The sequence below is a fragment of the Pongo abelii genome, chromosome 21 (assembly GCF_028885655.2).
Source record: "Pongo abelii isolate AG06213 chromosome 21, NHGRI_mPonAbe1-v2.0_pri, whole genome shotgun sequence".
Lineage (NCBI taxonomy): Eukaryota > Metazoa > Chordata > Mammalia > Primates > Hominidae > Pongo > Pongo abelii.
In genome coordinates this window covers 46,668,864-46,693,720 of record NC_072006.2, presented here as the reverse complement: position 1 = coordinate 46,693,720, position 24,857 = coordinate 46,668,864, and the positions used below count along the sequence as shown (strand labels likewise).

The 24,857-nt window shown below is 41.7% G+C and overlaps 1 protein-coding gene across 6 annotated transcripts in view; it reads left to right on the top strand.

The window, feature by feature from the left end:
* Positions 1–24,857, top strand: part of PTPRT (protein tyrosine phosphatase receptor type T) — a 1,130,568-nt gene that overhangs the window by 745,394 nt on the left and 360,317 nt on the right. For all 6 annotated transcript variants that reach the window (XM_024238852.2, XM_063720525.1, XM_054542313.1 and 3 more), the window contains exon 9: positions 4,468–4,577. In XM_024238852.2, coding sequence (XP_024094620.2) covers positions 4,468–4,577 — 110 coding nt within the window. The remainder of the gene's footprint in view (positions 1–4,467; positions 4,578–24,857) is intronic.

The following is a 24,857-nucleotide window of genomic DNA, read 5'->3' as shown; positions in this document are numbered from 1 at the left end:
TTCATCTGTACTTTCCATTCATCTGATCTGGTGTGAAAAAGAGAATTTTCTCCAGATTGGAAAGACCAAGATCTATTAGCTCGAGTTTCATGCTCACCGTCTTCATCAGACAGACCCTTCTTATTGTCCATCAGACACACTCTCCTCAATTTCCATCAGGTAGACCCTCAGATGAATGAATAGACTTTTCATCTCTCTATTCTTCTTGCTTTCTACTCTCTGTGATTAAAGCTTCTCCTGTCTTTCCAAATTCTTGACGCAATTCGTCCCCCACTACACTTTTGGTAGATGGCTTCACCCCACTTCTCAAGAAAACAGAGCCATTAGGACACTTCAATTCCTCCGTACAAAACATTAGCACATTTCCATCCTCTCCTCTTCTCTCACAAAAGGAGAGAACCCTTCTTTCAACCCACCCCTGCTCTTGCTTTCAGGACCCTACCATTGTCAGTTATCTCCTCTTTCTTTCTCACTCTTCTCCTTCTTACCTCTATTTTGATTTTTTTTTTTTTTTTTTTTTTTTTTTGAGATGGAGTCTCAGTCTGTCACTAGGCTGGAGTGCAGTGGCATGGTCTCGGCTCACTGCAACCTCCACCTCCTGGATTCAAGCAATTCTCCTGCCTCAGCCTCTCGAGTAGCTGGGACTACAGGTGCTTGCCACCATACCCAGCTAATTTTTGTATTTTTAGTACAGACAGGTTTTCACCATGTTGGCCAGGATGGTCTCAATCTCTTGACCTCATGATCTGCCCGCCTTGGCCTCTCAAAGTGCTGGGATTATAGGCGTGGGCCACCACACCCAGCTTCTATTTTGAATTTTTTTCTTAGTTGCTTTAATCATAACTTCTCTTGCCTTTAAGAGGGTCATTATTTTGGCTCCATATCTCATTCCTGTTATGGTTTGAATTCCCCTCCTTTTCACAGCCAGCATTGTTTACTTGCCTCACCTCACCTTCCCCAGTCTTCTCAACCCTCTTCAGGATGGTTTGTGATGCCAACATTCTCCCTTAAATTACTCTTGCTTGGCTCACGAGTCACCTTGAGGACAGTGGGTTCAATAGGCAAGTTTAAAGCCACATCTTACTTGACTACTCAGCCATATTTGTGACTGCTGACCAGTACCTTCTTGAGCCTCTTTCCTTCCTTGGATGCTACAATGACAGCTCACCTTCCTGGTTTTCTGGTTGCCTCTCTGAACACTGACTCCCAGTTTCTCCATTCATTTTCCTCCTAATTGTTAATTCTGGAGTTCTTCTTCACTTAGTCTTAGACCTATTTTTTTTTTCTCTGCTCTATACTCTTGCCATCTATTCCCTGCCCACGGTTTCCATTTCCAAACATTGGACCCAGTCTTCCCATATCCAACTGCTACTCAGCATTGCCACTTGGATGTTCTATGTATACCTGAAATAAAGTATGACAAAAACTGAGCTCACCAGCTTCCTCTCCAAAATTGGTCATCCTTTAAGGCTCCCTCTCTATAAACAACATTCTGATCCCCCAGTTGTGTAAAACAAAAGGGTTGCAGTTCTCCATGACCCATCCCTTCCCTCCTTCACCCTTATCTATCACCACCAAGTCATTGATCTTCCACATTGCCATCCTCTGAGTCCACATCTCCTATACAATCTATTTCTCTTCTACGCTACCATCATTCCAGTCCATGTTACAATTCTTTCTCCACAGGATGACAATGACAGCCTCCTAACTGATTTTTCTCCTTCCACCCTTAACCTCACAAAGCCGTCCACCACACCACTACAGCACCTCCTCCCCATTTTGCCCTAGTAACTTCTACTTATCCAGCAACTCTAACTTATGTGCCGTTTAATATCCTAACTTGCCAGTCTAGGTTTTTCTCTGCTTTTAATAATTCTCCTAGTAGCATATCCCTTTATGTCAGAGTCCTGATTAAAAAAATGTAATGAATTAATTTTGAGTATAATCATTTAATGTCTGTCTCTCTTTCCAGAATACAAACTTTACCACGGATTTTACTACATCTCTCTTTGTTATTGGTACATCTCTAGTGTCCATCGCTGTCCCTTCATCATATTAAATACATAATAAATATTTCTGGAAAGGAAGGGTGGATAAGGGAAAACAATAGGATACCTGACTAATTAAAAGCTTCTGCATACATAAATGATTTAAAAAGCCAACAAAAAAACTGGCAAAAATATATTTGCAACCTATGCAAGAAAGCTTATGTCCTTAAAATGAAATTACAATTACAAGCCCATAAGACAAAGATGAGCAAAAATGAAGAGGCATACAGGAAAATGAGCACAAGGTACAGATAATTTGTTCATAAAAGAAGCAATGTGAATGGCTAATTAAACTGAAAACAAAATCTGTACTCTCCAGTATTCTAAAAAAGATACACATACACATGCACTTAATTTTTTAAATAGTCAGTGTTGGCAAGAACAGACATAGTCTTCTGTTGGGGAGTCCAGAATGGTACAAACTTTCTGAAAGGCAATCTGGTAATATATGTCAAAAGCCTTAAAAATAAAATAGTTCATTTTCTTTGGCCTAGTAAATTAATTTCCAAAGCATTAATCTTAAGGACTATCTGCAGAGTTGCATGCATACTTACCTATAAGCATGCTCATTCCAGCATTGCTCAAAATCATGAAGAATTCAAACCAACTTTAATGCCCAATAATAAAGGATTAGTGACTATAAAGGGGCAACGCCCCCTCTAAGCAGCCATTAAAATGCATGGCCCCAGAGAAATGTATGGCCCCAGAGAAGTCTGCAATATCTTTGGTGATAAAATAAGGTCTCAATGAAATATGCACAGTAGGAGTTAACATTTTTAAAAAATAAAAAAATATATATGCATAGTCATATCTTATTTTTTTAATAAAATTTTACATGCATAAAAAGATTGGAAAATAATCTTTGAACATGTGAATTATGAGTAATTTTGTTCTTTTCCTTTTTTAACCTTTTTATATATTCTTAATATTCAACAAATTCTGTATATCATGTCCATAATGAGCAAAACTAAACATATTTTAATTTAACAAAGGGGAACTGATTGCAACATATGGCCAAGGCTATATGTAGAGAGGCGTAGCGTGATGATTAAGAGTATATGCTTTAAAACTCACAGACAGGTGTTTAGTTCCCTCTTTACAACTTAAGAGCCATATGAACTTCAGCAAGTTATTCTATTTTCTCAGCCTCAGTTCTCTTATCGACGCAAAGGAGATAATACTTACTGGGCAGAGCTGTTTTATGGCTTAAGTGAAATAATGTAGGTAAAATTCTAGTCCAAGAGTAAGTGCTTTTATAATGCCAAAATATAAATAGATCTGGTAACAATTTACTGAAATTCATTATTTCTAAGGGGTTACGATAGAAAGTTTGGGGAATAATTTGTTTTCTGGCTCACCATCTTCCAGACTATTGTAAGAATAGTGAAATCCAGCAGGAGGATGCTGGCAGGAAGACTGACGGGCTTACAGAAGGAGCCCCAAGAAAGGTTGCACTCAATTGGGCAAAATGCTGGCATAGGTCATTCATTCACCTATTCATCCAACCAGCAAATAGTTATTATGCATCTACTTCATGCCAGGCATTGGGACTCAACAGCAAGTCAAGCTAGCTGCCTTCTTGGAGCAAAGCAAGCTGCTTCCAATTGGATTGGGGTTTCAAGCCACATAGTTCATGTTGGATTCAGGAATTCGTCAGGAAACTGATGAAGCACTTCCTAGAGTTAGACAAAACTTGGCAGAGTGAAGAAAATGATACTTGGTAAGATGATGGGAAGCTCACTTTACATTTCTCAAATACAAATCCTAAAGCAAGCTTGTCCAACCAGCAGCCCCTGGGCTGCATGCAGCCCAGGATGGCTTTGAATGTGGCCCAATACAAATTCATAAACTTTCTTACAACGTTATGAGATTTTTTTGTAATTTTTTTTTAGCTCATGAACTATCGTTAGTGTTTGTGTATTTTATGTGTGGCCTACAATAATAATCCTTCTTCCAGTGTGGCCCAGGGAAGCCAAAAGATTAGACACCCCTGAAGCAAACACCTCATTTCAGATTCCAACCTCTGGCAGAACTGGAAACTGCTCATGTCCTTTCTGCCCTTATCAGATTCCGTTCATAAACTGACTTGCTCAGTCTGCAGATGAAAAGCCTGATCAGCCTTCTGAAAATGGGTCAGCAAACTATGGCCTGTGGGTCAAATCCAACCCATTGCCCATTTTTATAAATAAAGTTTTATTGGAACACCACCGTACTCATTCTTTTATGGATTATCTATAGTCATTTTTGTGCTAAAATGACAGAGTTGAGTAGTTGTAATAGAGAACGTACAGCCCATCAGACCTAAAATATTTACTGTCTGGTTCTTTACAGCAACTTTGTCAACCCCTGTTCTAGGTCAGCGGGGCTGGAGAAATGATGTGGAAGGTGACATCAAGTTCATAACTTTTCCATTCTGTAGTTCCAGGAGCTGTTCCTCTAGAATCCATCCAAGGGGGGCCCTTTGAGGAGAAGATCTACATCCAGTGGAAGCCTCCCAATGAGACCAATGGGGTCATCACGCTCTACGAGGTAAGGAGGTCCCTTGTGCTGCATCCATTGGCTTAGCTTTATTCAAGTCACTTCAGCCTGACGTCGGTGAATACCCATTCTGCTGAAGGTATAAAGGTGGGTAAGATGTGACTTATCAAAAGGTTTCAACAGTACAATGGGGTGCCAACATAAAGGCACACAGTGGAGCTGTCTTGATAGCCTCAAGAACAAAGAAATTTGTACATATCATGCATTGAAGTGACTATGGTGACAACTGACCTCATCAGGTCAAAACCCAGGGAGTCAGATTGTTCTTATGTAGAAGAGAAGGCCCAGGCCTGGCAAACAGTAGTGAAAGTTCGTCTGGGAAACTGCAATACCCACATGATGCTCACTTTATGAATATCAGTCTCTTTGCTTTGAAAAGAATCCCAATGTTATTCTCTGCAGCAGGGACACAGGATTCTTGAGATTTAAATTGCTCTGTGCCCAAGGCATATTTTGTCACCCAGGTGATGGCATCCAAAGCCCCCATTCCAAGCATTAGCTGGGCCTTACCATATCAGAGATGAACCAGAACCTACTAAGGCAGGAATGTACCCATCAAGCCAACACAATGTGCCTTCCAGAAAAGTTGCAAAAATAAGACAAACTGTATGAAAGTTTATTGCAAAACAAAACAAAAAAATCTCCAGCAAAGCTGATATAGCTAAGATTCAAGTAATGTGATATGAGTAAGGTTGAGTCTCCTCCCACCCCTTCTATTCTTACACAACATAAGATTACAATGCTAGATCAAGTGGAAACACACAGGAATGCAGAGGGAAGGGCACGGATACCGAAGCTGGAATGATGTAGCCTAGTGTCCTAGTAGCTCCACCTTCTCCTGAGTTACCTTTGGTAGATTCCTCCTTTAAGCCTCATTTTTCTCATCTGTAAAATAAAGGTGGTAATCACTTCTCCAGGGTTTCTCTAGGGAGTCTGACTAGGGGGAAAGACACAAGCATCCCAGACTGAAACATGTACCACAGGCCCACGAAGAGGCTTAAGCCACTGAATGCTCATGCAGAAACATGCATGTGTAGGGAGTGGGCTTGGGGGAAGAATATTGCTGCCGTAAGGAAAGGTGAGCTCTGGGGAGGAAAGTCAAGGAGTATTTGATGAAGGTAAAGTACTCAAGATTAATCTAACAGACCCATAACCTCTCTAGAGAGTCATAGATGGTCCTGAGAACTCTCTGAGGGAGAAGATTGTCCAACATGCACAAGGTGCTTAAGAAAACACCTTATCTCACTAAAACTAGCATTCCTCAGGAGAGCTAACATCTCCCTCTTAGAAATTGCAGGGAGCTTGGTGCAGCTCTCAGGATTACCACATGGAAGGAGGAAACAGACATCCATCTCCACCACTTATGAGCTTTCTCAGGCTACACACTTGGGAGAAGCTTTCTTCCTGGGGAGTACCCCAGGAGGAGGGCAGGTACTCATACCGATACACCTTGCCTGGGACATTTTCAAAACCTCTTTGGGAAAGAGAAGGACTTGAAATTTAACTGAAACAAAATCTAGTCACTTCAAATCTACATGTTATTCTTTGTAAAGCAGAAACCACAATCATACACACACACACACACACACACACACACACACACACACACATACATTTAAATGAAATAAAGATCTATTGTGCCTGGCAAACTTTTCTTTGTAAAGCAGAAGGAAAGGACCCATGATTTAGGAAGTTAAGTTACTTGGTACTGTTATGTAAAAGATGCTCTGTGCCAGTTGCTCAAGACTTTTGGAATTCACAGGCCAGTAGCATTTAAAAAGGTTTAGGGGACTAACCTAGGGTACTTCAACATCTTTTATTTACATCGTTTTATAAAAGACATAATTCCAAAAATATAGAAAGGATATAATTTCAGAATAACAGTCCGTCCTTCAAATTGAATAAATTTATGATTTTTTACTAACTCATGACAGTCACATTAATTTTGCTAATTTTGCATTGGATTGATGGCAACTTTGTAATGGAAAAGCCCTGGTCCTTGTACATACCTGCATTTGGAAACCACTGGTGTATGGCCGTGTTGCAGGTGGAGTCATATCTCTGCACATATTACTCCTTGAGAGTAATATACTTTTTCCTGTAGTAGGATGATGCATTAGACTGGATGAGAAATATCATGATTAAAATTCCATGATAAGAAGAAAGAAACAGAGGGAGAGCAAGGGTCTAAACACAACTGTGAATTAGACTCTGTGTTTGAGTAGAACCTCCTGCAATTGAGGCATTATTATATAGTGCACTCTCTGAAGCCTCACGCACAAAGGTGGGTACAGATTAGAGCAGGATGTCCTTCTCACTTCTGTGTGAATCCGGTGGCTTGTGGATTCTCAGAGACCAGATGCCAGGGATGTTGGCATTCCCATGGATTCTATAGGAGACAACTATGATGAAAGACATCTTCAAGTAGCTTCTTGGCTGTGACTTGGGCTATAATTGCAGAGAACCAGAACCAGAGTATTGTAACTGGTTGACTTGTTTGTAAGCATTTGAGGCTACTTTCGCGGAATATGCCAAAATTATTGAGGGATGCTGTAAAGACAGCTAAGGAGGTTGTAGATTTAGGCCATTGTATTGTAAGCATAAACATGAGTGTAGTCTTGTGTATCAAAAGCTAGTGAGGCCTAAGAAAATAAGGATGGTGACATTTGAGCCCACATAGCCTAGATCTGAACCCCAGCTCTGACATTTACTTGCTCTGTGACCTTGAGTACATCAAGTGGCCTCTCAGAACCTTAAGTCTTTTATCAGAAAAATCAAGGTAATAATAAAATGGCCTTATAGGATTACTCTGAAGATCTAATTAAATTAGGTTTTGCACAGTGTTTGGCATTTAGAAATAACATTATAAATGTTAGCGGTTATCATTACATAAAAATGAGGAAATTGAGTGCAGAGGGTTAAAATGAAAAGACCAAGGTCATATTACCCAGATGCCAAACCCAGGACTCCTAAATGCAGGTACAGATGTCTTGCCCCTTGCTGCAACTTAGCGTGGCCCATAGGCCAGTGGCATTAGCATGACCTGGGGGCTAGTTAGAAATGTAGCAGCTCAGGCCTCTCCAGTTTAACAAGATCCTTGGGTGATTCCTATGGGCATTACAGTCTCAGAAGCACTGTTCTGGAAAATACTACTCTTGAGAAACTTTTGGCAATTGATAGAGTATGTTCTCTTGAGTAGAGAGATGAGAAGTACCTGTTACTCTGGGCTCAACCCAATCCAGCCCCAGACAGTAAGCAAGAGAACTTGCTTTTAAAAACACTTATAACAAAGCATGTGTTTATGAGGCAATTTACAAATTTAATTAGATGAAACCAATTTGATTTTTAAAATTAGGTTCTAGTTGTAATTTCAAGAGAGAAATTCATAAATTACAAATTACCCTCTTTTGGCCTCAAAAAAGGATATTTTATTACAAAGAAAACTAGGATAATGCAAATGGAAGAGAAATTCAGGATTGTCTGTGGCCTTCTATATACAACCTTGGACTCAGCAAAGTTAAAAGCAAAGAAAAAAAAAGGGAGGGGAAGGAGGGAAGTTTCATTATTATAACTATGTTATTGTTAAATACAGCGGGTCCAAGTGGTTAAGATTAAATTTCCTTCTGCACAAGTCCAAGTCACAACCTCTGGGTCCATCCTCGGACAATTCTGCCCTCCAAAATGTGAGTGGCTTTAAGTCCCATTCTGTCTCCAGTCTTCAGTCCTCTCTTTCTAATATGAAGGTGTCAGACTGTTCTTGGCTTCAGCTGGTTAAGAATGAAGGGGAAAGTAAATCTATGTCAAACCCACGAAATCAAAAATTCTACCTCTTTTTGGAGTTGCTTTGCTGTTTAATTCTTGCCTATAAGCCAGCCAAAGTCTCTGAAGGTAAAGCAGTGAAGACATATGAATAAAAACAGTGAGTGCAAAGGCCCTGAGGTGGAAATGACTTAGGCAAGTCTTAAAAATATAGTAAAAAGGAGATCAGAGTGACTGGGGCCTCGTGAGCACAGAGGACAGTGATGAGACTGTGTGGGGGAAAGGGTGGGTAGGGCCAGGGATGGCAGGACTCCTAGAACTTGCATTTTATCCTGAAAGGAATGGAAAGCCCTAGGAGGGTTCTACACAGAGGAATGAAGGGATCCAATTTATATTCTTAAAAGGTCATCCAGCTGTTGTGTGGATAAGAGGTGGTAGGCACACAAGCATCCTGGAAACATCTGGAAAATGCACCAGAAGGCAAGGACATTTCCATCATCTATGATATTAAGATGAACTATTTATTAGAAGACCTTGTACCTGAGCAGAAGATGTGAAAGCGTTGTTACAGCTGCCTCTTTACTGCTGCTAGCCCAGCTTTGACACCCTCTTTTTAGTAATGAGTTCTTATCTTGATGAGCACCCTGGAGCCATGGACCTTTAGATCCTGGGCCCACCTTGCCTGAAAGATGGGTGTCTCACCCTGACCCTGCTCCAGGGCTATGAAACTGTCTCATTCTGCAGCAGCCTCAAACTCTCTCTCTGCCCACTGAAACGGGAGCTCAGAATCCTCGACAGAGCCCACTGGTTCCAGCCTCATCTGAGCTGCAGCAGGAAGTGTTAAGATGAGTTAGACCATGGCCTCAGATCTTTGGGGATTTGCACTTTAGTGGGAGATGCAGAATGCAATTCTATGATCATTCCCCTAACAGACTGACAGCTCATGTACAGATAGAGGCAGCACCAATGGCCTTGTGTCCACAAACTAGCATCATTAACATCACTTGCGGGCATGTTAGAGATGCAGAATCACAGGCCCCAGCCTGGACCCAGTGAATCACAGTCTTCTTAACAAGATCCCCAGATAATTCATGTGTACATTAAAGCATAAAAAGCACTGGTTTAAGAAACATTCTCAAATCTCACAATCGTGATCTGCACGAGAGGGTGGTAGAGGTGGTAAGGGAATATCAACTGGTCTGGAAAGCTCTGCCTGATGAAAATATTGCAGTCATTGCATGAATAATGTGATCATTTAATGCAGTAAGGAATATTCCTGCTCACCTGAGGTCCAAACAGTATTTACATCAGGAATATGGAAATCATGACATCTGCATAGACTCTTCCAGAACCCTGCTTTTGGGTTTGATTAAGGCATCAGGGTTCCCTAATCAGGGTGTGGATGTGCAGAAGGGTGGTGTGGCCTCTCTCATTCTGACTCAGCTCTTGGGAACAACCACAAATCACCAAGAACACAGACTGTCGCAATTGCAGACAGGCACTTATAGCCAGAATGAGGTCACCAAGGGAAGCAATCCAACCAAACAGTTGTCTAAAAACCCTTCAATAAAATCATTCAGAGACAAGCTGTTCAGAGTTCATGGAAAACAGTAATCAATATGTGTTTCAATTCAATTAATTGTTCTCGTCTACGTCCAAAAATAAAAATCACACAGTGTGAGGGAATTGGGCCAGAAGATGTTACACTTGCAACTGGGTTAACGAAGTGTGAAAATATTTAAAATTCAGACATATGAAGCCTCCCAGTAAGCCTTTCTGTTTAGCAGTCAAAATCACCAAGTTTCTAATTACAGTGTATAAATCTGAGAAGCTTAAAGGGAATGAGAGGACCCTAATGAGGCAGGAATGGGTGTCTTGATTATGCTAGAGTTGATTGGCATTTATCTTACAAGCTATTCTAGGTGCCTGGCATTCAGAGTTAAATAAAACAGACTTCGCTTCAATAAAACAAGGCGGCATTCGTGTATGGGAGCGCCTTTAAAAGGTACAATAGGTCGGAGGGTTTGTCAATATTTTTTCAGCACACAGATGGTTGGATTCAATCTGAACAAAAAGCACGGGCCCCAGGAATCAACAAGCCATCAGAGTGCATTATGAGGAGGCTGGAGCGTCTTCCGAGACAGGAGTTCTGAACAGAACAAAAGCCTGAACACAGACATTGATGGAGAGAGGGGACCAGCTGGGTGAATAAGCTCACCAGGAAACTCTTTAAGACAGAGGCCCGGAGAAGGTTCCTGGCTCTGTCTGGATGGATGAGCACACTTCCTCCCATCCTTCAGCTTTGCTGCACTGACCGCTCAGGGCTCACTGACCCCAGACTGGCTCATGACTCTGGTCCACAGAGGAGCAGTGTGGAGAATGGGATGTGTTCCAGATGGGCAGGAGGTAGTCTAGGCAGGAGGAAATCAGCTGGATTGTGACTAATACAGCCCAAAGCAAGAATTTGCATAATTCAAACTGGATCTACGTTAATTAGGACACATGATTTGCATAATGCAGGCCGCTATTGAGTATAACTCGAGCCAGGCTGGTAACAAGGAAAAAAGCTCTTGTTTCCTCTAAATTGTTCAAGCCAGAAATGTGAGCGTCATCCGTTGCCCCCAGCAGCCACACAGCTAACCCGCCAGAAAGTCTGATTATTTCTCTTGCCAAAATAGACACAGGTCAGGCCGCGTGGCACCATCTCCGCTGCCACATCCTGTTCTGAGCACCCCTCAGGTGCTTGGAGCATTTCAGTTCCTCCCTGCCCACCCGCCTCCACGCTTCACCTGTTCCATATGTCCACACTGCAGCCAGACAGGACATCTTAAGAGGTAAATCTGATCCTGTTCCTCATCTGCTTTGGCTTCATCTTAACTTCAAGGCACTGAATGATCTGGCACTGGCTGCCTCTCTAACTTCACCTGCCACTCCTCTTCCCATTGCTTACTGCAGTCCAGCTCCTTTAGCCTCCTGGCATTTCCCAAGCTCAACCAGTTCCTGGCAGCCCTCGCCACTCTGTGTCATTCCTTCTGCCTGTAATGCTCTTCACTCTACACTCCTCAGGGCTGGCTCCTTCCTTTTCTTCACCTCCAAGAGGCTTTTTCCCTCCACTGTCCACTTGATCCAAAACAGGTTCTCCTCCGTTTCCTCTCTTAAAAACTTGCTCTCCTTCATACCATTTCCACAATCTGCACTTGTTTCGTTTGTGTACTTCAGTATCACCCAGCCCCGCAACAGACTTGAACCCTCGTGAGGGCATGGGTCCTGTGTTGGTGAATTTTATGCGTCAACTTGGCTGGACCACGGTTTGACAGATTGGTGGTCAAACCATACTTTGGATGGTTTTGTGAAGGTGTTTTTGGATGAGATTGACATTTACATGGGAGGACTTCCAGTAAAGCAGATTGCTCCCCATAACATAGGGGAGCTTCATCCCATATGATGGGCTTCATCCCATCAGCTGAAGGTCTGAATAGATCAGAAGACTGAGCTCTCCTGAGTAAGAGAGAATTCCCCAGCCGATGACTTTCAGACTGGAACTGCAACATCAGCTTTCCCCTGGTTCTCTAGCCTGACAGCATTTGGTCTTGACATAACTAATACAGGCCGGGCGCGGTGGCTCACGTCTGTAATCCCAGCACTTTGGGAGGCTGAGGCGGGCGGATCACCTGAGGTCAGGAGATCGAGACCATCCTGGCTAACATGATGAAACCCCATCTCTACTAAAAATACAAAAAATTAGCTGGGTGTGGTGGCGGGCACCTGTAGTCCCAGCTACTTGGGAGGCTGAGGCAGGAGAATGGCGTGAACCCGGGAGGTGGAGCTTGCAGTGAGCCGAGATCGCACCACTTCACTCCAGCCTGGGCAACAGAGCGAGACTCTGTCTAAAAAAAAAAAAAAAAAAGAAAGAAAGAAACAACTAATATATGCTATATTTATTTTTTGCCTTTCAGTGTGTCCTGAGGGCCTAAAATAGTAGCTTTCACATAGTATGTACTCAATAAATATTCTTTGGATAAATGTATGGATTTGTGCTCTATCCTAGCAAGGGGTAATGATGATTATTTTTGTCTAACTAATTTAGTTGTTCTCAAGCCTGGCTGAAGATTAGAATCACACCTTGAGATACCTTCTGCTCAATTTTGCTGTGAAGCTAAAACTGATCTAAAAAATAAAGTCTATTTTGGCCTGGTGTGGTGGCTCACACCTGTAATCCCAGCACTGTGGGAGGCCGAGGTGGGTGAATCATGAGGTCAAGAGATTGAGACCATCCTGGCCAACATGGTGAAACCCCATCTCTACTAAAAATACAAAAATTAGCTGCTTGTGGTGGCGCATGCCTGTAGTCCCAGCTACTTGGGAGGCTGAGGCAGGAGAGTCAGAGGTTGCAGTGAGTTGAGATCATGCCACTGCACTCCAGCCTGGCGACAGAGCGAGACTCTGTCTCAAAAACAAAACAAAAGCAAACAAAAAATCATAGCTTGAGAGCTTGAAACAATGTATAGATTAATAAATAGGCAGCTAGATAGCTGAATGAATGCAGGGATGGATGAATGGGCCTTATTGCAGTCCAAATAAATCAGAATCTCCAGGGGAGGGGGCTCTATCCGTGTGCTGTTTTAAAGTTTGTTGTTTTAAAGTTCCTTGAGAATTTCTTAAAAACATCCAGGGTTGGGAAGAAACATTGCATGAAATGAATCCAATCGGTCTCCTCTGATATCCTAACTAAACACCTTCTAAATAAACCCTGTCTTGATCCTGGCTTAACCTATCTTCACTCTCACTCTGCCGGACTCCACCTCTATCTGATGTTACGCTACAGCCAACTCACTCATGCACAGGCAGATGCTAAGTGCTAATTTTTTTAAGGATTAAATTCAAGAAACATTGGTCTTTTTTCCTTCAAGGTTGCTAAACAGTGTGTGGAGTAATTGAAGAAACGTAGGGAGGTATCGTTCTGTCAATATCCCTTTGCGTGTTACTAATGGCATCTTGCAACTCTGACGCCAGAGCCCACCACAGACCTTCCCTTGCAAATCTTTTTCCCTCTCCTGAATAGTAGAAGTCAGTCATGTTGTGGTTTTTTTGTGAGATTAAAAAAGACATGCGCACACACAAAACAATAGATTTGCCCAGAGGCCTTCCCTAAATCTTAAAAGTCAGGGCCCTGGGATGTCTAGGAGCCATTTGTTCTAGTCCACGGCTCATCATTCAACCTCCATAAGATGTTTCCCCTCCAGAAACTTGAAAAATGCAGGCATCCCTGGTTAGATGCCTTATACAGGTCATTCAGGCTGACAGGGAAGCTGACAGGTGTTTCAGCAGAAACATCTCTGGTTGAAAAGAATGATTTCTGGCACTCAGAGTCTGGAAGGAAAAGAAGTTGCATTCTGATGTGAGTGACTTGCATTTATGTACGTGGGCCCATTAGAGCTGCTGGTCATCCACTTGTGGTATATTAGGATTGCCTCTATATTTGCCTTGGGGTGTTTCTTCTTTTCTATTACGACACAGGTATTTGTAATGGAGCCAGGTAACTTGACAGTGGAAATCAACAGATGCATAGCACTTGTTACCTAAGGATAGCAAACCATGTTGTCCTGCCAGTGAGGTTTTCACAGTAAACATTAATCATTCAGTTCAGCTGTAGAAAACAATAAAGGTTGCTGCATGAAAAATATTCCTGCACTGCGCACATGTGAATAAGTATGCTTGTCTTGGTGTGTGTGTATGAGCATATGTTTTCGTGAGTTTATGTAGTTGTACACTGTCACATGTATACACACATATAATTGTATGTTTGGTGGCATTTCTGTGTGAAGCTTTCATCCTTTGATGTATCCATTTTTCCAGCTTCATCCTTAGGATTGTTCTATTTCATTGGAGAGTTAACTGAAAGAGATATCAGAGACACAGGGCTATGTCTGTTTTCTCTTGGACTAGGGGGGCCTGTGGTCACTTCATATCCGTGCCATAGTAACACCAGGGGAGAGACTTTCTTTCATTTCAGTGGGCTCCCAGCTGTTTAACATGAACGTCTGCCATAATTTGTCTCCAGAGTTTTGCTAAAGAAAAATGTTGGATTAAAAAAAAAAATCTCCAGGTTAAGTTTAATCCTATGCATCTACAGTTGTCCTAGGAGAGAGAAGGGAAGGAAATGAAGAGTGAGTTCTGCATTTGTCAGGGCATGGGCTTTCTTCATATTTCTTATCTGGGAGGGAAACTGCATTTTGATGCACTGCATGTGCACCCAGAGGCCTTTGTAGGGTGTCCTTCTGTGCACATGGCCACATGGCTAGAGATGGAACTCTCTCCCTGGCTGCTGTGGTCCTTTCAATAAACTGTGCCCAGAGGCAGCATGTAAGTTGCGAAGTGTCTCTTTAAAGATCACAAGTTGTTCTCTTTTCATCTCAGATGTTTTACCGTGTTACCCCTGTTGGAATTCCACCTAGGCTGGGCAATGCAGCATGAATTTGCTGCTTTTAACTGGCTCTTTCGCTTCTGTTTTGGTCAGAACAAAATGAAAAATATTTGCATATTTTCATCTATCATCAGGACATTTGGAGCCTCTCTTCTGAAGTCTCTGGAGGCTGGAATTCAAATTTGTGATTTGTTGCTTGTCTTTTCATTAGCTCAGGAGCTAGCAGGTGGCTTTTCTCCCCTCACCTTAAGTCAATGGGCATTTTTTCTTTTGACTGCTTTTTCTTACTCTTTACCAAGAGAAAAGTAATTCCTTAAAACTGACACCCAATTATGAGATCTTGGTCTACCTCATTATGGTTTTAATACATACGTACATATGTACATACATACATACATACCATGTCTCCAGGGTCCTTCAAGATGGCATAAAGAAAGGTCACTGCTTTCTTGTTCTATTTTGTGCACGTTTTTAACATGTGTGTATTGCTGCACGTCAAATAGTGGGTTGTGCAAACAGTAAATTTAAGATTGACCTTTGGTTAGTCATTGCAGAGTGTACTTGAACAAGTTAGTTTCTTTCCCAACCTGGGCCTCAGTTTCCACATTTATGGCTTAGGAGGCTTGGACCAGGGAGATTCAGAAAGCTCTTTCTGCTATGAACTATCACTTGGGTGCCCAAAATGAGATTAATCTCACTCCTAGTTTCATGAAACTCTTTCTGTATTGGTCTGTGCGTGAGTCTCTTTTCTTTTTATTTATTCATTAATTTTTCAGTAACACACCAACTAAAAGACAACCAGAATGTTGACAATACCTAACATTTACTTATGATCTACATAAGCACATCTGTTTCTACTCACTCACATCTCCCCATCCCCGTCTTCCTGACCCCTCCACTCTTCTGAATCTTGAATATAATTCCTGTATATTTTATATAGTTTTGCTACTTGTGTGAATTCCTTACAAGGATATTGTTTTTTAGTGTTTTAACTTTAATAAAGGATTTTAAGTTGTGTATAAACTTTTGGGACATTTTTATTCCATATTGTATTGCAAATGTTCATCCCCATGGATGAGTGCAGCTGTAGTCCATTCATCTTAACTGCTGTCTAATACTCCACTGCGCGAAGATACTACAAAACTTTCACTCATGATCCTTTCATAGACATTGGGGTTGCTTTCAGAATGTTGCCTCTATCAACAGTGATGGAATGAGCATCCTTGTACATACCTTCTCCTGTATATGTGCGAGACTTTCTCTTGAATTTCTATCTAGAAACTAGGTCATATGGTAAATGAATGTTAAGTTTTACAAAAATACCCCAAACTCTTTCCCAAACTGGTTGCACTAATTTACACTCATGCCAGCAAATTATGAGTGCCTATGATTTTAAACCCTCTCCAACATTTGGTGTTATCAAGATTCTTCATTTTGACTAAATAAATATAAAATGGTATCTTGTTGTTGTCTTGCTTTGTATTCCCTCAATTATTAATAAGGTTGAATATTGTATTTCATTTTCTGTGGGATATCTGTTCATGTCTTTTGCCTACTTTTGTACTGGGTTATATGCTCTTTTCTTTATTGAAATGTAATAGTTTTATAATATACTTTTGATAATATTTTGCCAGTTACAAATGTAATTTGCTGTTTTTACTTCTTCTAAGGTATCTTTGGAAAACAAAAGTCCTTAATTATAGCCAATTTTATCAGTCTTTTTTTATATAGTTAACACATTTTGTGTCCTTAAGAAATTCTTCCCTAAACCAAGGTGAGAAAGATGATTGCCTATATTTCTGCTAAAAGTTGCATAGTTTTGCTCCTGAAATTTAAGTATTTGATCTATCTGCAATTAATTTTTACATAGGGTGAGAGATGGAGTGAAAATTTTATTTTTTTCTTACATTGATAGACACTTTATCCAAGTCCTTTTTATAGTCTCTTCTTCCCTGCTCTACCAGGCCATATCTGACTTATGCCAAAATTTCTTATATGCATGAATTTTTTTCTGAGCTCTCTATTCCACTGGCCTCCATGCACTATAACCATGCATAGTCATATTTATTACAGCTTCACAGTGTCCTGATCTCTGGTAGAGAAAATTCCTCCTCCTCATACTTGTTCAGCAATATCTTGGTTATTCTTGCCCTTGGCTCTTTCATTTTAGTATCTACTTATCAAGTTTAATGAAAACATCTGTTGTTGTTTTTATTAGAATTGCCTTGAATGTATAGAATAATATGAGGGTAATTGACATCTTTATGATATTCAATCTCTGTATATTTACTTAGGTTTTCTTTAATGTCTCTCATAGTTTTATTACCTTACTTTTAGAGCTATTGCATTTCACATAAAATCCAAACTGCTACCTTAGGTCTGAAAGACTTGCACCTCCCATTCTCTCTTTTCTTCTGGTCTCACTGGCCTTCTTTTACTGTCCTCCACCATGCTAGGGGCCCCTGTCTCAGGCTTATTGCATGCAGAGTTCCTATTGCCAGAAAGCTCTTTCACTTCCTCTTCCGTGGCCAACTCATTCTCCTGCTACAGGTATTGATGTGAATGCTACCACCTCAGAAGGGCCCTGCCTAATAGCCTTCAGGTAGGGCTTTGCCCACTCACCACTGTCTCTACCATTGCCTCCCATTTTTGAATAACATGGACCACAGTTCACAATTATTATTTATTTCTTTATAAATGTCTGTCCTTATGTTGTAAGTGCCAAGGGATACACATTTATAAACAAAGGGACTCACAATATAGGGATACACATGTACAAGCAAGTATGTGCATATAAATGCACACACACACTCCTAAATATATACATAGCTCATCTCTGGAAAGAACTCAGTACCTTACATAGTACCTAGAACACAATAGGGTCTCAAATTTGGTGGTGCTTTTTTTCTTTTCTTTTTGTTTCCTTTTCTTTTTGCTTTCTTTTCTTTTTAAAATTTTCTCTTTTTTTTGTTTTTTTGTTTTTTCCTTTGAGATGGATTCTTACTCTGTCACCCAGGCTGGGGTGCAGTGATGCAATCTCAGCTTACTGCAACCTCCACTTCCTGGGTTCAAGCGATTCTTATGCCTCAGCCTCCTGAGTAGCTGGAATTACAGGCACATGCCACCATGCTTGGCTATTTTTTTTTTAATTTTTAATAGAGACGGGGTTTCACCTTGTTGGCCAGGCTGATCTCAGACTCCTGACCTCAAGTGATCCACATGCCTCGGCCTCCCAAAGTGCTGGGATTACAGGCATGAGCCGCTGTGCCTGGCCTCTTTTTTTTTTTTTTTCTTATGAAGATGGGATGGCCTTTTCATATGAAGATGGGCTCTCTTTGATGGCCTAGGTAGAATAACAGTTAGAAGTATCTCTTAGCATCCATTAGTCCATATATATGGCCTTATAGGACCATCTAAAATCTTAAGATTATGTCCCAAGTCTTATAATAATCTCTAATAGACTACATGAGGTTCCAGTGACCAGTGAGTTTATACTTAACTCATAGAATTCATTTGCTAAAGTATAAACTTGTCAAGGTTAAAGATCTGCATTCACAGGTATATCCCCGGTGCCTAGAACAGATCCTGGCACAAAGTAGGGTTCAGTAAATATTTGTTTAATAAATAAAAATGCATTCCAAACTTGAGTCAAGGTTAAGGCAACAGCTGTAAGAGATATTCAGATATCGACATCGCTATGATTGCTTGATTTTTTAAATAATTTAGTCTTCATTAAATGTTGGTGACAATATAACAATATTATATAGTGTTAGAAAAATAGGGAGTGGAAATAACACACTAGCCGTCTTCATGTGGGTTTATTTTCTTTCTAGTTCTTTTGCATTTGCAACAGCTTTGACATGGTTATGGTGACTTTTTTTTTTTTTTAATTTTCACTATGCCCAACATATTCTCATTTCTGTGTAATCTATTTATTCCATTTAATGGCTCTCCATTCCCCTGAACATATGGACCATACTTTACTTTCAAATCAGTTTATTCGGGATGTATTGGTTGATCTTACTAGAATGTTAGATATAATTTTGGGGGTATGATAAGAGTGAACTGGATCTTTTTAAGCAGCTGGTTAGGAGAGTTTGAATTTCTGCTTTCCTTTTCCCTCTCAATAGATTTTTCAGTAGCAGGCAGTGGCATTCACATGCGTTCCATCGATTGTAGAACTGTGGTCTGAATAATAGCTCACTCTGTTCAATGGACATGGATCTAATGGAGGAGAGTTAAACAATACATACACATTTGGATGGGATCCATAAACTCGAGGTTAGAAGTGGTGGTCCTATTTTCCTCTTTGTTTTAAAACTTGAATTTCAGTTTGCTTATTTCCTAGCAGAGGGAGATGAATATAGGGCAAGTGTGTGCCCCAACTCCTCCCTAATACCATTCCCATGATGGATATCAATAACCAATCAGGGCCTGCTCTTCCACTGCACTCCACCACGGCCTCAGAATCCCTCTCATCATGGCACAGCACTGCAGCTGGTCATTTCCAACAGAATGGGGTTAGCCTGCAAGGTCTACCCTGCCTGCTGTCTCTGGCCTCTTTTCAGAAGGTTGATAGGGGGATAGGCGAAGCTCTGCCCTCACTTATCGCTTCGTCCTACAGAATCTGTCTTTATGGTAATTAGGTAATTTCTGGATTTTTTTTTTCTGCAGTATAAGCATGTTGCAGTTTCCAATCCTTTTCACAACAGTTGTAATCCTAGTGGACTCTGTTGCAGTATCTGCAGGGACGTCAGCATTATGGGCCAACAAGAAGATAAAGCAGATGGTGTGAGGTTCTGGGGAAACTTCCCACACACTGTATCCCCCATCGGCAGCTGGGTTTCCATTTGCCAGTAGATTAAAGCAAAGTCCAGACATGTCCGTGTCAGAGTCCCACCCATCTCATGACTGGACTCAACATGGTGAGTCAAGAGTGTTAACAGAAAAGCCAAACTTTGCAAAATCTTTTAAAAAGGTTTTTTCCGAGCCAGTATGAATGATCATGGCCTGGAAAAACAGTCTCAAGAGATCCTGAGAAAGTGTGCCCAAGACAGTCTGGTTACAGTTTGGTTTTATACGTTTTAGAGTGGCAAGATTTACAGGCAAAGACATAAATCAGTACATGGAAGGTATATATTAGTTTGGCCCCAAATGACAGGATATCCTGAAGTGAGGTCTTACATGTTATAGGTGGATTCAGAGATTTTTAGATTTGTAATTGGTTAAAGGAGTAAGGCTCTGTCTAAAACTTGGAATCAGCAGAAAGGAATGTTTTCAGTTAAGATAAAGATGCTATGTAGCTGGATTGATGGCCTGCAGCTGTGACTTAACCCCTGCTTTGCATGGCTTTAGGCCTTGTCCATAATTTGGCTTTGTATTGCCACAGAGAGTCTGTTTTAACATTAATGCTGGTCCACTGTGCCTAAAATCCAAAAGGGAGGGAATGTAGTAATGTGTGATTTCCTTTCCGCCATGGCCAAGAATTCCAGTTTTCAGATTTCTCTGGGGTCCCCTTGGCCAAGAAGGCATCTGTCCAGTTGGTTGGGAGCTTAGGATTTTACTTTTAGTTTGCAAAAGTACCAAAGATATTGGAAGTGAAAACAAGCAGTGGGCTCAGGTGTCTGAGGATCAGCCTAGTGACAGCAAGACCCTAGTCTGTGTGTGGAGGTGCAGAGAATGTGTCAAGACTCTTGCAAGCAGGTTTGATTCAGCAGCCTCCCAGGAAGGGCTGTGTTAGGCACACTGGTGCCATAGGCTCCTGGGTACCAAGTCCTAAGTGAGGCTTAGACTGAGATTATCTAAGAAGACATGGGGAAGGTAGGAACTGAGAATGGCTTGGGCGTATCCCTTCTCTCATAGCTGTTTTGTCTCTTAACAAGATAGAGTTAGTTCTACTCTCTCCTCATCCTATGAGCCATGCCCCTGAAGACTAGCCCTTCACTCCCAGCAGCAGCCATGCTGTCAGCTGCAATGCCTAAAGGCCCTGTGTGTCCTTTCCCACTTACTGTATAAATGTTCTATCTGCTCTTGGTGAGAGGCAGTTCTTTTTGATGATGCTTACCTGTGTTACCACTTGGATAAAGAGACCAGGGCTATAGAAGCCTTCCTGAAAAAGATGCCAGAGGTGAGAGATTCTATATTAGAGCAAGTCATCTAGAGAGTCTTCATGACTGAAGGGCAGAACCACAGGAAGACAAGGCCATGTTCGGAGGTCTCAAGATTTTGTAGGAAATCCCGTTAAGGATCTTGTATGTACAGTAGGCTCTCTGCTCTCCCCACCAACAAATGCATTCTGTTATCTTAGCCTTTCTTGGCCAATTTTTATAACAATATTATAGAATGTTTGGATATCAGAGAAAAAGATCACCTATAATCTCCTCTTCTACCACAGTGCTTATTTTGCCTTGTATTTTATCTTTGTTAATGTGCACACATCTTTTACCTAACTACAATTACATAAAATTTGCTATTGTAATTTTTCATTAAGTGTTTAATCACAATCATAATGCCTTTATAGAACCATGGAAATAGCTCATCTTTTTTAATGACTGCATAATTGTCCATTAGTGTATATACTGTAATTTTCTTATCCATCCCTTTATTTTTTATATATTTGATAACACTGTGATAAACTTCATGTTTATGGTGGCATTGCATCATGGTGGAAAGAACATGACCTTCAGATCTGGTTGACCTGGATTCAAATCCTAGATCTAACATTGCCTAGGTGACTGACTTTTGGGCAAATTAACCTCTGAAATGGAATGATCTTATTGGTTTAATTTAATAAAATTGTGTGTAGGAGAAGCAATATTAAGCCTACAATTCAGGAATATTATAAGAATTCAAAATGTATTGTAGTCCTAGCTGTCCAGTATCCATTCAATGTCAAAGTTCGTTTTCTTCCTCCTCTGTTTAGAGTATTTGTATATCAGACACTCCCACCCCCACCACACACACAAACGTGAAACTACTGGGTTGAATGGAATGAATACTTTTGTAACTCTTGCTACATATTGCCAAATTGCACTGCACATAGATCTCACCTGTGTGAGTGTGTGTTTTAAGTATTGTGTTGAGTTTTTATGCCAGTCACCATGTCTGGGAAGAGGGCCTTTGGCAGCCCACCAGAGATTTATGTCAGCTTTCATGCTACTCTCAGAGCAGACTGATGTGCGAAAAGCTTATCATGCATGTTGGCAGATCCATTTGCACTCTCCAAGGACATGCTGGAGACACTCTTGCCTCATCAATTCCTGTTCACTCCCTTTCCCCTTTGCCCTTCAATAGCAAGTACAGTGCCTGGTCCCTAGTCATCTCCCAGAGGGTCCTGGAAGCCCCATGGGAACTCTGAATTGAAGGACTCGCAGCCAGGTTTCTACAGGTCCTGCCACCAACTTTATGATACATCACCAGCCATGCCCTTCCACGGCCTCTGTTAGCCTACCTGCAGAAGAAGAGGTTGAAGCAGTTGGGCCTCTCAAGCTGAACCTCTCTGTGTTCTTCTGTTATCAGCATCCCCTGAGCTTTTTAGGAAAGTGCTATCTCTGTCCCCACCCCAGGTCTTCAGAGTCAGGGTCTGCACTGTTACAAGATCCCCAGGTTGTCACTGTGCACGTTGAAGTTCAGCAAGTACAGTACTGAGTTGTCTGCAGGCCAAGCATTTTCCATCATGCCAGGAACATTTACTGGAGCCTCAGTTTTGGAACCAGTCTCTCCCTGAACCATGCTCTTACTACGTCAGGATTTCCTCACCCTGCTGTGAAATTCCTCCCCTTGCCCAGTTATATCTGTGGACCATGGACCACGGACCGTGGACCATGGGGACCTTGCTCATGGGTCAGAGTCAGAGAAACCAACACTTCCCTCCCTGAAGAGACCAAAATCATTTTGCTAAAATACACATTATACCAGACACTGTACCATTTAAAATCCTTATAAATCCCAACAGCTCTGAGGATAAAACCTAACCTCCTCTTTAACTTGGCCAACAGTTTCCTCCATGAGTGACTCAGCCCTTGTGGGCTTGCCCAGTGCCCTCTCCTGCTTTTCCATCCCCACTCCCAAATGCACAGACTTTACATTACAGCCACACTACACTCCCCTTGCTATCTTTTCCCTCTTCCTCCTTTCTTGCATCCTCAGCACCCTGCTCAAGGGATCTTTGGGGCATATTTTGTCCCTCGGCACCTGGATAAGGGCTTCCTACTTGTTAGTTTATAATAGAATTTATTCCCCCATACTGTGATTGTGGATTTCTACATCTGTCTACAACTTGGCTCAGAATTCTTAGACTTCCCCAAATGCATTTTGTTCACTGTTGAGCTCCCAGGACTTGGCATAGGATAGGTCATCCATGAATGGCAGTGGTGCTGCTACCTGCCCTTCCTTCCTTCATGTCTTCCCTCCACCTTTCTCTGCCTGCTCCCTGGCACAGGAGATTGAGTCTCAGACATCACTGCATTGCCTTGCCTTCTGTTCATCTGAAAGAGCGCCTTGCAGGGGATGAGGAAAGAGGGAGGAGACCAAGGGAGGGGTGCTGACTGCTACAGCTTTCTCCCCTCCAGAAAGGTCACAGCTCCTCCCAAGGTGACCTTTCAGGTTCTAGGACCTGCTCCCTCCTCCACCCCTCCCACCCTCACTTACTTAGTTTGCTCCTCCAGTATGCCTCTGCGCTGATTCTCTCAACTGGCTCACAGCATTGTAAATAGTGCCTTTAGTCAACTCTCCTTGAATTATCTGTCTATTTCCTGCTCGAATCGCATGGAGACGCCATTATCATTACCGTGTATCACTCAGAGTGCTTATCATCATGCACTTTGTCTTAGCCTTTCAGGTAAGGATCACTATCCCCATTTAATACTGAGGCTTAGAGGAAGGAAGTTACTTGCCTGAGATGACCTGACTAGTAAACAAAACCTAGATTCCTACTAAGTGTGAATACAAAGCTTGCCCACTTAACTAGTTAGCCACAATGCCTTTTCCAAAGGCACTCAATAAGTGATGGTGAAATTAACCTGAATTTCCCAATCATGATCAATCCACATGATTAGGGTGGCCATAAGCTTGCAGATGTAGGGTGGGGAGGAGTAAAGGCGCAGTTTTGGAATGAAGAGGGTGACTGAGGTCTGGATCTAGCCTTGGCTTGGAAACCATCTAGTCTACATGGTGTCCTCCAAGCTTGAATTGTCAAATCCTTGAGGAGGGGTGCCCTGTCAGTATTGGATGAACAAGGCTTGTGTAGGGAAATGAGTGGGAAAAAACAAATGGGATGAGTTGAGTTTCATGCCCACAATGGAGGTGACTTCATCATCATGATTGTATTTGCAAATTCCATTCAGCCTGAACATTCCTGCAACTGAATAGACATATTCAGAGCCCGTCCTTCCCCTCCTGTGAAGCTGAGTGGCGTGCTTGACCTGATGGCTTTGGGAGGGCTCTGACACAGATAGGCACTGTCTGGTGTGTCAACATCAAAGGAAAATTGCAAAAGGCAAATTGGGCTAATATTTTTCATTACTGGAAAAAGGTTTCCCATACCAAGTCAATTTTGAAAAAAGAATTTCCTCTCTTACATCTGCACAGAAATGTCAAAATGGCCAGGGCTCTCTGTAAACAAGAACCATGGCAGTTCATGAGGTTTCTCACTTTCAAATTAATAATTATTTAAAAAGAAAAATGAAATCTAACCTGGGCCACCTGGATGACTGCTTCTATAACCTCAATGTTGATGGGTGAACCCAGTGACTGTAAGTGGCAGTATATAATGGTCAAGGTAGCATTTCTCCAACTGTAATCTATGGAACCCTTTGGCATGAGGTGTCCACACATTTATGCCTGGGGGTGGCCATAGTCTGAATGTTGGTGTTTCCCCAAAATTCTTATGATAAAACCTAATTCCCAATGTAGTGGTATTAAGAGGTGGGATCTTTGGGAGATGATAAAATGCTTGGATGTTTGGGAGGAGTCTGCCCTTGTTAATGGGATTAGTGTTCTTATAAAAGATGCTGGAGGGAGCTTGTTCACCCCTTCTGCCATGTTAAGACACAGCTAGAAGGCGCCATCGATGAAGAACAAAACCTCAC